At 42.0% G+C, this 13,136-nt stretch overlaps 1 protein-coding gene across 2 annotated transcripts in view; it reads left to right on the top strand.

Moving 5' to 3' along the window:
- The window catches only part of scn4ba (sodium channel, voltage-gated, type IV, beta a), a 28,171-nt gene extending 15,143 nt beyond the window's left edge, over window positions 1–13,028 (top strand). The window contains exons 2-6 of one of the 2 annotated variants that reach the window (XM_010873148.5): window positions 4,653–4,816; window positions 6,714–6,933; window positions 7,874–8,003; window positions 8,279–8,345; window positions 8,522–8,624. In XM_010873148.5, coding sequence (XP_010871450.1) covers window positions 4,653–4,816; window positions 6,714–6,933; window positions 7,874–8,003; window positions 8,279–8,327 — 563 coding nt within the window. In that variant the 3' untranslated portion in view covers window positions 8,328–8,345; window positions 8,522–8,624. Of the gene's footprint in view, window positions 1–4,652; window positions 4,817–6,713; window positions 6,934–7,873; window positions 8,004–8,278; window positions 8,346–8,521 lie in introns of both variants that reach the window. The other variant, XM_010873138.4, reaches the window with a different exon arrangement.
- Window positions 13,029–13,136: the final 108 nt, after the last annotated feature.

The raw sequence follows: 13,136 nt of genomic DNA on the forward strand, positions 1-13,136 counted from the left end.
GTTGCCGTGCCTGGTGAGAACCAGGCTCAAAGGTTAATTTAAGATGGACTGAGGCGAAGTGCAAAACGTCTCTGTGGTCTGACATCAAAAATTGAAATTATTTTGGTGAATCATGAAGACTGCATCCTCAGGACATAAGAGCCTGGCAACCAAACAGCTGTCCGCATCAACCTAGGTTTCCTCTGTCACGCCCACTTCTAAAAACGGTCACCTGATGACCTGGTCCAATTTGATGAATTAATAATTATGAATATGTCGATGTGACTTTGTCCAATTTCTTTAAGTACTAATGTGTAACTCCTTGAAAATCACTTCCCTTTTAGTTGTCTTTTCCAGACCTTTGCTCCAGTGTGTCCTTCCAGCCATTTCTCACTGGTGTTCACAGCCATTGTGCTCATACATCCTCTACCTCAGTGGTTCCTAACTACAGTCCTCAAGTACTCCCAACAATGAACATTTTCATTGTAGCCCCAGCCAAGCACAGCTGATTCAACTTGTCAAGTAATTATCCGGCTCTCATTGAGTTGAATTGGGTGTGCTTGTCCAGGGCTACAACAAAAATGTGTGCTGTTGGCGGTACTCGAGGACCGAATTGGGAACCACTGCTCTACCTCACTGATCTCATTGCCCAATGGTACGGTGGCCCAGAAGTGCAAAACACAACCACTAATACAATTGCACCGTCCCAATAAAAATACTTGTGTAATTGTATTTGTGCTATGTTTTGCACTTTTGGGAAGAGTATTTTGATTGGGGAAGCGCAATTGTGTTAATGGTTATGTTTTGCGTTATTGTGGGGAGTATCTTTATTGGAGGGGTGGTATTGTATTAGTGGTTGTGTTTTGCCCTGATGGAGGAGTTTTTATATTGGGGGTGTGTAATTATTTTAGTTGTTGTGTTTTGTGCTATTCTGGGGGAGTATTTTTATTGGGGATGTGTTATTGTATTCGTGGTTGTGTTTTGCATGGGGCCACCATACTAGCCATTAGCTGTTGATTAGCATCAGCGGTCCTATTTGCAGGGGTGCATTTAATAGCAGTCTGCAGAGGGGTATAATAGAGCTCCTTGTCTCCCGCTGTGAGCATCTTGCAATACATCACTCAGTGCAAAACAAGCAATGGCACAGTGATAATAACAACACACATGTGCTGTCTAATAGGCAGGAAGAGTTCACGCCCATAACAAAGCCACAGTGCCCCTGTCAGTTGTTAGTAGCTTAGCAAAGATTAGCAAACAAATGGAGAGCACAAGGGCATTAGTTTCCACGTGTTATTCACAGCATTTATAGTCGTTTAACATCCCGCATAGAGTACATACCCAGTAATAATAAAATCATCGTTGGTACCTACAGTATGGGAAAAAAGTATGTACGCACAAACACGTCTGTGTAGCCTCACAGACACACACGTGCATGCGCACAAACAGACCTGAAGAATCATCCTCAGGCTCAGACAACACTTCTGAAGAGACCCGTGTGATTGTGGAGGTGGATGACTCCTCATCCTGAGACCCTGAGATCATTTCTGAAGAGACCCGTGTGATTGAGGAGGTGGATGACTCCTCATCCTGTGACCCTGAGATCATTTCTGAAGAGACCTGTGTGATTGAGGAGCTGGATGACTCCTCATCCTTAGACCCTGAGATCATTTCTGAAGAGACCCGTGTGATTGAGGAGGTGGATGACTCCTCATCCTGTGACCCTGAGATAATTTCTGGAGAGACCTGTGTGATTGAGGAGCTGGATGACTCCTCATCCTGAGACCCTGAGATCATTTCTGAAGAGACCTGTGTGATTGAAGAGGTGGATGAATGGTAGAAACTACCATTCGAAGTGGACCACTTTTATGAATTGCACAAATCCAAATGATTTCCTGAAAAATCATCCTCAGGCTCAGACAACACTTCTGAAGAGACCTGTGTGATTGAGGAGCTGGATGACTCCTCATCCTGAGACCCTGAGATCATTTCTGAAGAGACCTGTGTGATTGTGGAGGTGGATGACTCCTCATCCTGAGACCCTGAGATCATTTCTGAAGAGACCTGTGTGATTGAAGAGGTGGATGAATGGTAGAAACTACCATTCGAAGTGGACCACTTTTATGAATTGCACAAATCCAAATGATTTCCTCTAAAATATATTGCTACTTTTCTGGACTAGGTGCCAGGGGTCGGGGGTTAGGGTTAGTTTTTAAATGCTATTCAAAATGAATAAACTCTACAAAAGAGGTTCTCAACATTGAAAATGCATCTTTTAATAATATATGCACTTATCAGTGTATGTGCTGCATAAAAGGGTCTGCTAAATGAAGCTTGGAGTTGAGAAAAACTGTACAGTATTTTGACTGAAGAGGCAATAGTGAGGCGATACGGGCTAGAGCATATGACCCATTGAGATATAATCCACAGGCATGGAGCTAGGTACTATTGTCAATAGGCCTATGGTCCATGAGCTAGGGGCTGATTTCAAATGGGATATTGATAGCTTGAATATAGCTTGACTGAAGTGTAGGAATCAGCACTAATGTGGTAATTGCTTCAGTTAATTGGCCAGTTAATGATCTCTTGAACTGTTTATTATTTTCCTTCATTGCTTTGAAATAGCTAGCAGCTCAATCACAGACAAAGAGAAACAATTTTACACATAACGTTTTTTCCCAATAATTATCTTATAATTTGAGACTTTTGCCATGTACCCGCATAATCAATTTTCTATTGATCTAGGGTGAATTTGAAAACTCAAATAAATATATATATCAATCATTGCTTTGTTGAATGCATTGCCTTTCGTAGAATCATGCTGGTACACACAAAATCAAGAAGACTGACTCCTTTGTGTAATGACCTTGGTTAAACTGGCAAGGAGTCAACTTCCATCCACAGTGGGCAGTGCTAGCCATATATGCACAGCTCTTAATCATTTTGGCCACAGTCTGTGTTGTGTAACTAGGATTAGAACATCAATTGGAGTGATGAAATTCCACTGTGATTTGAAGCATCATAACACGTTCCACTGAGGGGTCAGATTTTCTTGAAAGTTCTAAAGACCTGCACTCTCACATGAATTATTCACATTTTATTGACCTCAAATAAATGTCTTATCTTGCCACGTGACTCTGTTTGTAAAGACAAATTTTCGCAATGTTGTAATTTATACTAATTATATATTAGTTAATATATGATTCATATATTAGAATTAAGTATCTTGTTGAGTTATAAGATGTGATGGATCACTACGACAGATATCCGGCCACAAAACCTCATACTGGCCCCTTATGTTGAAAACACTCACTTGCTATCTGTTCCCCAGGATGAAATATTGAGATGGGACAACAGGGTTTATATATAGCCTGTGAGCAGCCTTCTCAGTACCGACCCCGTGTCACATGATAAGGGTACCACCACCTGCTACACCTCACTGTGTGATCCACAGGACCAGGCGGAAAGCAACCTGCCCTCCGTTTCCTCTCTCTTGCTCCCTTTTGCTCTATTTTTCTTTTCCCAAACACACACATCCATCCTTTCCCAGAGTCTTCTGTTTTTCTCCTCCTCCCCTTTAGCCACTCTGTCTGGAAGAGACGTCTGAACACACGCAGCAGAACAGAAACGACCCAAACATTTCGGAGAGCATGCTTTGACTATGTAGGATGTATGATCACGACTTATGGTACGACATAACAAAGACACTTACACACACACGCACACACTACAGTGCTATTTTAAACAAGCCTATGTTGAATTTGTGTGTGTCAATTCCCAGAGTAGGTGAAATAAGTGACAGCCAGGACGTTTTAGAAATAGTTGGAAATAAAAGAAAAATGTCATGTTGTAGTGCTGAAAACAAATCCAGTATATCCTTGCTATCTCTCTCACTATCCTCATAGAGTGGTCAACTATTGGTGGGGAGGCAACCAAACCAAAAACCCAATAAAGAAATAACATTAAAATAAATGAGCCAAACAACAAAGTAAAGAGTCTCTGGGTTTCTTTTATATGTTTACTCCTTTTAACCCAACCAAAAATCTCTAATATGGCCGAGGTTGACAGTTCATAATGTCTAATAGGAAATGTAAACTTAAATCCAAATTCTGTGTGACTGAGGAAAATGTTTGGACTTCGGAGCTTATGTGAACATACGTCTTGTGTTTGTCTTAAATCAGAGATCCTTTGCTGTATGGTTGAAACTACACAATGAGTTGAACAGAGTCCACACTCACCAGCCAGGCTGGGGTTGTCCACAGGGTCCTATAGTCACCAGCCATGCTGGGGTTGTCCACAGGGTCCTATAGTCACCAGCCATGCTTGGGTTGTCCACAGGGTCCTATAGTCACCAGCCATGCTGGGGTTGTCCACAGGGTCCTATAGTCACCAGCCATGCTGGGGTTGTCCACAGGGTCCTATAGTCACCAGCCATGCTTGGGTTGTCCACAGGGTCCTATAGTCACCAGCCATGCTGGGGTTGTCCACAGGGTCCTATAGTCACCAGCCAGGCTGGGGTTGTCCACAGGGTCCTATAGTCACCAGCCAGGCTGGGGTTGTCTACAGGCATAGTCGCCATGCTGCCCAAATGGTTACAGAACAATGTTTTTGTCTTTCAGTCAGCCACATCGTTGAATAACAAGATGTATAACGCTCTCTCTCTCCTTCTCTCTCAGTGATTTGGTGTGCTCAGGCGCTTGAGGTGTCAGTGGGGAAGGTGCCTTTTGTGGAAGCAATGAACGGCAGCACAGTGCTCTTACCCTGCACCTATTCCAGCTGCATCGGTATTAAGAACCTCAACTTCAACTGGCACTACAACAACAATGGGTCCATGATGAAGGCAAGACTGACAATAGTATCCCCCTGGCCGACACTGTTATCTCCCTGACTGACATTGGTATCTCCCTGACTGACACTGGTCTCTTCCTGACTGGCACTGGTTTCTCCCTGACTGACATTGGTATCTTCCTGACTGACGCTGGTATCTCCCTGAATGTCACTGGTATCTCCCTTACTGACGCCGGTATCTCCCTGACTGATACTGGATTCTCACTGACTGACACTGGTAACTCCCTGACAGACACTGGTATCTCCTTAACTGACACTGGTTTCTCCCTGACTGACACTGGTTTCTCCCTGACTGACACTGGTATCTTCCTGACCAGCGCTGTTATCTCCCTGACTGAAGTATGTAACTCTCTGACTGACACTATTATCTTGCTGACTGACACTGATATCTCCCTGACTGACACTGATATCTCCCTGAATGATGCTGGCATCTCACTGACTGACAATGTCATCTTCCTGACTGCCTGACTGACACTAGTATCTCCCTGACTGATGCTGGATTCTCACTGACCGACACTGGTATCTTCCTGACAGACACTGGTATTTCCCTGATTGACACTGATATCTCCCTGACTAACACTGATATCTCCCAGACTGACACTGGTATTTCCCTGACAGACACTGGTATCTCCTTAATTGACACTGGTATCTCCTTTACTGACACTGGTATTTTCCTGACTGACACTGGTATCTCCCTGCCTGACACTGGTATCTCCTTAACTGACACTGGTATCTCCTTAACTGACACTGGTATCTCTTTAACTGACACTGGTATCTCCCTGACTGACCCTGGTATTTCCCTGACTGACACTGGTATCTTGCTGACTGATGTAGGTATCTCACTGACCAACGCTGGTATCTTCCTGACCGATGCAGTAATCTCCCTTTAGTCAGTAGTTTTATTTTCAATCAATTGTTTTACTTTTTTAAACCCATTCGTTACAGAGTGGAATTGTGCAGGCTATCCATAATAAGAGTTTTAGCTTCTATTTTTGGGAATGGTGGAAATAAATCAATACAGTACTACACCTAAAATCCTTGCGTAAAGAAAACATAACATGTGGTGCACATAACAGGTCTGTTTCTGGCAAAAATATTGCAGTACTTCTATCTCAGCAACACCATAATATTAGGAGTTTTACTTGAGTAAAATTTATCTATTGTAAAGGTATCTACTTGAGTATAGTTGTCATCAAAGTAATAATTGCTTTTCCTTGAAATATACTATTTCCACCCTTATTCTGATAATATACATTTTTCTAACATTCGTTAACTATATTATGCTGAGAGCACCTATTTTCACACTGGTCCCCATGGGAATTGAACCCACAACCCTTGTGTTATGCCAGTCACACTTTACCAACTGAAATACCTGAAGCTACTCAACACACAATGTCCCATCCATTTTTTTCACTCCCCAGTAGCACCATTCTACCTAGTGATGCCCAAATGAGTCTTCATGAACATTATTTTAGCAGCAGGATATTATGCTGGCAGCACTCAGAATTTCTTTATCACAATAAAAGCCATAATTGAAATGTATAAGGCCATATAGTAAACAATCTAGACTGTAAAAAAGAACAGACAAGAACAACATTGGAAAGGACATTAAACATAAAATGACAGACTAGATTGACAGACTAGATAGCTAACTATATGCCTTATATATTTCAAAGATGGCTTTTATTCAAAAAAAGAAAAACGGAGTTATCGCTGCTAACATAATATCCTGCTGCTAGAAGAACGGTAATGAAGCCTCGAATGGCCATCACTAGTTGTACCCCCATTTCGCAGACCTGACATGAACTTCAAATGCCATAATGTACAAAGGTATCTTGCTATGTGCTGAAACTCTCTGTGCTCCCCATTACCCTTTCCTGTCCCTCTAGCTGTGTAAGGGAGTGATTCCAATAGAAGGGGTGGAGCCGCGTGTCCAGGTGTTCCATGAACGGATCGAGTTTGTGGGCTCAAGCAAAGACAGCAACATATCCATCCTGCTATTCAATGTGACCTTCGAAGATGAGGGAGAATACACTTGCTTCGCCAAGAACCCGAAGGAGAAGGACCGTAACCACAGTGCCATCTTTACTCTCTTTGTGGTGGATGAATGTACGATATTACACACACCTTAACTACATAGTAAACACCCTCTACATACCACAAACTTCCTAACTGCAACTACACACCCCCTAACTGCATTGTACACACTGCCCGACTCCATTTTCATAGTTTGGAGTTTGGTTAAGGTCACATGGTTACTAGTCTGGGCCTGCTTCCCTACTTTTAATTCCACTCTGTGTATCGGCTCACGTGACTTACATGATTCGTGTTCTGTTTTAGCTGTAACTTTTCTTCTTTCAAAACAAGATATTTAACAGGATGATGGAAAATTAGGGGATACAAAGGTGAAAGAAAAAAAACTCCAGTCCTGGACTTTGAAAAGGGGACAAACAAAAAATTGAAAAAAGCATGCTGCGCTTGTCCTATACATTAATAGTGGAGGGGAAAACGAAGGCTAAACCTAGAGCTAGCGTAATGATTAGCTCTACTCAAGAACAACAGCATTTCTGTCTGAGCGTCGTCCACGCACCCTTCCGTAGCTGCTCGAACGTGAGCTCAAAAACTCCAGTGCTCCCTGCCTGAATGGCGCTTGAATAGGGCAGACACAAGACAGTAGCTAATGAAAAAAGGTGAATTAAATGATCTGTGCCTCACTCCCCACTCAGAACCTTACATGTCGTTCCCTTACACAGCAATATGTGTCAATGGAAATGTGTCATGCCCATTTATGCCCATTTATGAGCAGATCAATTGATCATCCAGCATTCTGGGTGTGAGATGGATTAACCCCTCCATTCCTCCTTCTCTGTTGCCTGCCGAAACAAAATTCTCCGCAGTGTATACAGGTTCACTTTTGTCACATCACGTCTGCATAAAACTACTTATCTCTGCCTGTACACTTATAAAGACATTGTAACCTAGGTTAACTCACAGAACACTGTCTTCCTCCCATCATCATTCCTCTCTCCTGTCCATTTCCTCTCCTCAGTGAAAGTGGTGGACAACACTGTGACTGTCATCATCTTGTCTGTCGTGGGTGGAGTCATTGGCCTGGTCATCGTTGTCATGGTTATCAAGACTGTGGTGCTCTTCATCCTAAAAAAGTCGGCAGAGAAGAAGTAAGTGTTGGAAAATTGAAACATAGAAGTCTTGGCAGAGAGTGCAGTTATATAGTCAAGTGCTTCTTAAAAAAAAACAAAAAAAACATGGTATATTACATGTGCATATAGCACACACACACACACACACACTAACACACACAGGCAGCATGTGCCAGAGCAGAGACCATTATTGTGCTGTTTGGGAGTAAAGCACCTTGCTAGCGGGCATTTGCGATATCAATGCCAGCAACCCATTGGTTGCCAGCTCACCCCCTTCACATTTTTCCCGTCAGTGCTGGGATTCGAACCGACATCTCTGCGGCTACCGCCACTCCCCTTTGAAACTGTCATGGAACATTGGTATGCATGCCTTTATCAACATTTATTTAACTGTCTTGTGTTCTTCACACTGATTTACTCTCGCTATTTCATCCTCTCTTTCTCCCTTTCTCTTTCTGTCTCGCTGCCTGTCTTTCTCTCTATTTCTCTTTTCTCTCTCTCTCCGTTTGCCTCGTCCTCTTCTCCCCCTCTCACAGTAAAGAGTGCCTTGTGAGCTCAGGACAGGACAACACAGAAAATGGCCTCAAAACAGCCAAAGCGGACAACAAAGCAACACCAAAGGCATGAAACATATGGGCCTATATGTATGTATAGATGTGTGTATGTACATATACATATTATATATGTACACATGCAAATATACTGAACAGACAGAGAAAGAAAAAGGTTATTTATTGATGAACTGTTTATCTTCTTTATGTAATAACACAAACAAATGTGAAATACAATGTAAAATGTATATTTTGAGGAAAGGGGATCGTCCAGGCTGGATCAGACTCAGTCCAATGACACTCTCCCTTATGCAGGGAGCCAAAAATGCCCTCATTGAACTACAGTATATTTAACGTTTACAGAGTCCTTTTGACAAAAAAAGGTTTTTCCTTAAAAAGATAATGGAGAACAAATTATATACAGTATCAATTGTGCCTATTTAATATGATACACATTAACTAAAATGTGTTAATTAAACTATTTTACCAACACATACTACAGTCACTGAGGTAAAGATCGTTCATTAGATCTACATCCTGAATCAAAATACTTTTCTTAGGCATTTGAAGGCTAAGCAGTGGGCTGTTTTATTGTAAATTGGCATTAGTCTGTGGAGGAAAGGAATGTAATGAAGAAGAGGAGAATGGAGGGGTCATTGGATTTATTGATAGATCGAGTCCACCACTGGTTTGATTCTTGTTTTGCTTTAGATGAAACACAGGTGCCTGTATTCACATCCTGCTCTCTTTGCTTTTAGGGAGCCATAATAACGCTATTAAAAAAAGAAAAGAAAAAACACAGAAAAATAGAAACAGATGAAAACTATAATGACCTTGACTAAAGACAATCCCCAGAAACCCATCTCCCTCTAGTAATGAATGAAATGTTATGATGCTGCTTCTAACAAATAACCAATGCATTTTTTAAGCATGTGATCTTTTTTTAATTATATTAATATATATATATATATATATCTATACTTATACATGTATGCAACACATTCATACCACAGGAGAGGCTGCTGTCTAGATTACGGTCTGTGTCTGTATGTACAGTGAATCTGTAGGCTCTTTGTCATTTATTCACACCCATGCTGTGTTAATATAGTCATTGGCCCAATTTAACATTATTCCCCCCGACTTCAACAGCCTAAAACATTGTTCGGTGGCCGATGCCAACAACCAAATTTGTTGGCCATCTTCACCTCCTAATCTTGTGTAGTTCCAGTATTCAAAACGGCCCATGACAGCTGTGCATGATGTCATTATTTATGAATGTCCGCTGTTGTTCCTCAAAATACAACTGTGGGAGTGTGAATCTGAAATATGGAATGTAGTATTACAAAGATCAATTGTCCCTTATGACTCTGCCCACTGAATAATGAATGTCCTATTTCATTCTGTAGTGCAAACCATTAAGTTCTGAAAGCTATATTCTCCCATCACAAACCAGGCCAAACCTTAACATCCCAGTGTTAATGTCTTTGTTTAATTTCAAACACGTTTCCAATCTCTATCTTTTACAATTCTGTGTTGCCATTTGAAATTAACAGCTATAATTGCATTGATCGAACTGTGAATGAATGTGAACTTCGTAAGGTTTTCTGAGGTGAAACTGAAATAGGCCCCTCCACCGCTTAATTTCCCCTCTCCTAGCCCAGGTTTAGACACTGTACAGGGATTAAGGAAGAGGGGGATTCTGTTGACTTGGGTATGACTGGCACTTTACTCTTACAGAATATCCTTATGAACATCTGGAATGTGGCTGATGCAAGTATATGGTGAAAGCATCTTAGATTAGTTAGTTGTTGACAACTAGTCCATCCAGGGATAATCCTTTATAGACTACCCTCAGTCTCTTCCCTCACTCCCTGTTGAGGTCATCGCCTTCAGAATGGTCTTCCTCATCACTTCACATAACAGCAGCTTTTAGATTCAGGAACCCTGGCGATGCGGTGCACCGGGGATTGATTGCAGACAGAGCACTGCCGCGGTCCTACCCATATTCCGTGGTTGTGATTGTCCTTATTGGGCCACCATACTGTATTAGTGGCACTGGATCTACCTGTGCCATGTACTGTGATGTTTTAACATTAGAGAGCACGGGCTGACTTCATACCGCCACGAAAACAGCGGGTCACTACGAAAACACAGAGGTTGGCATGGGCACGGTCTGACCTGGTTGACTTGCGGTCTTACGCTTTACCATCACCGTGGTTACCATGTGCACCTGTGAGCAATAAGATCCACAACTTTAATGAACTTGTGTGGCTGTGAAACAGATGATGCAATAACCTGCTCATTAACCTAGATATCGGGTATGGCGGCGTGCTGAAGGGCTATGCACTGATGTACCAACTGTCTCTATTGATGGAGTCCATGTCTATTGTATTGCCCCATAGAAAATTTGTCACACACATAGATACAGCCACACACACAGAATTGGTTGCGTGTAAAGTCAACGAAGCATCACTACTTCTGAAATTGGAGGAAATGCATGCCAGCCCTGCCTCAGAGAGTGAAGCAATACTATTCAGCTAGTCCTTTTTCAGTGAGTCAGTCAGTATCCGTCATTACTATTCAGCGGGTCTTTGTCCATCAGTATCCTTGTATAATGTATTCAGAAGGATCATGTCGATGAAGACATTGATTCATCAGGCTAGTTGTTTTATTTGTACTGTGTTGTTTGCGGAGTTGTTTTCTCATCTGTAACTTTCACCAGACCTGCGAATGTCCACAAAAATATGTTGTCTTATTTTCACATTAGTAATAATACTATAACATAATATATAGTGATAGCAATACTATATAGTATACTATACATTATGCTATATGTATTAATATTGCATAATTACTGCAGTATTTATATATTTTTATTTATACTTGCAGCACCGTCATTCTTCCCTCTTATCTGCTTGAGTATCTGTAGAACATCGTCTGTTCAAGCCCCTTGTTACATAGAGTTGCACTAGCTCTGAGCTCGACTAGCCATGTCTGGGCCGAGATCCACAAGCTCTGAGCATGATTGTGCATGTCTGAGCTTCCGGACACAACAGTGAGCGAACTCTGTGTTGCTGTAGAGGGCGTTCGCACAACCGCAGTGATGCAGTGTGGACTGCATGTCGTGGTAGAATGAAAGCTCAGGCCTGCCTCAGTGTGGTGCATTCACACAGCTTGTGTAAACCAGTGCTCAGACACGACACAGAGAGCTACAGTAGGGGTGGGGCTATTATCATAGGATTAATGCAATGTTATTAGGCACCCATTCGATTTGATTAACTGAACCCTAGTGCATGTAGTGACAGAGCACAGACAAGCAGGATGCATCTGAAAAAAGGTAAAGAATAATATAAAGATCAATAGCTCATGTTCAGTGTTATCAAAATACTTATTCACCATGACAAATCAACGCTTATAAATGTTCTGAATTCTCTGTAACTGAAATATGAACAACACAATTAGCTACACACATTTATTTATCCAGTTTAAAGACTAGGGACAAAATGTATTCTGTCCTAAACATTGTTTACTACATCAGATGATAATCTGATTTGTTACTAATATGGTTTTCCTGGGGCCCACTGCCTAAACGACTCCTACTCACACTGCCAAGCCAAGAGTTTGTGAAGTCTGCTCTCTGCTTCCCACATTCCAGTGCAGAGAATACCCAGAGTAGACCTGCAGTATACAGCAGAGTAGAGTATGGTATCTCTGGGCAAACTGCATTTTAAAACTGCTTTTCTAAAGGCTTGGCTGTGCCATTTTAGCCCACCAATGCTAAAAAAAAAACATTGATTTTAATCTTCTTACAATGGGTGTACATTTGTAGCCAATTCAAGCTACCCCATTAGTTTACTGTATATTATAACAGATAGGAATTTTACACTGAGCTCATACGTGGCCAGATCACTGCCTGTTAGGATCATAGGTGTACACCGTTTTTACCCCAATCGTCCTCTGCACCGAGGAGCTACCCAGGGTCGCGAAAGAACTCTTTTCACTCACAGGCCTCACCTACAGGGGTTATTGTCTGCGGTTGCTAGAGCCACCAAACAACCGGCCTTGTAGTGACACGTTCACGTCTCTATAACAGATGACTGAGTCCAGTACACAGTCTGTATGTTCGAGCTAGACAGTTGCACTTCTTTGTTCTGCTAAATTGTATAAACTGTTATTAGCCCAAACCGAGGCCTGGGGCAAATGTGGCTTGTGCAGCGGAAAACAACTAGCCTACTTAACCGCCAAAATACACGCGCTTACCGTGAAGCCCTGACTGGCGTTAGTCCTTGGCATCCGACACAATGTTTCCTTTAAAATCTCCAAAAGTGAATGTGGAAACCTGTCTCCCCTCCCTCTGATTCCTCTGTTTCTGTAACAATGTCCCCCCATCCTCCCTTATCATGACTATGCACCTCAATTGTTTTTTTGTCTCTGGATTGTGACAACAACAAAATAAGATGAAAAAGAAAATAAAAGTTTGCATAAAACGTGTTACCGTTGTGGATCTGTCTGTTTTGTTGTCGAGGCTGCGCAGTATGTTTTTAGAATGTTTCTCTACAGTTGCAGCCCCGTAGTGTCGTCTTAATGGTGTCTGATGTTA

The sequence above is a fragment of the Esox lucius genome, chromosome 1 (assembly GCF_011004845.1).
Source record: "Esox lucius isolate fEsoLuc1 chromosome 1, fEsoLuc1.pri, whole genome shotgun sequence".
NCBI classification, from domain to species: domain Eukaryota; kingdom Metazoa; phylum Chordata; class Actinopteri; order Esociformes; family Esocidae; genus Esox; species Esox lucius.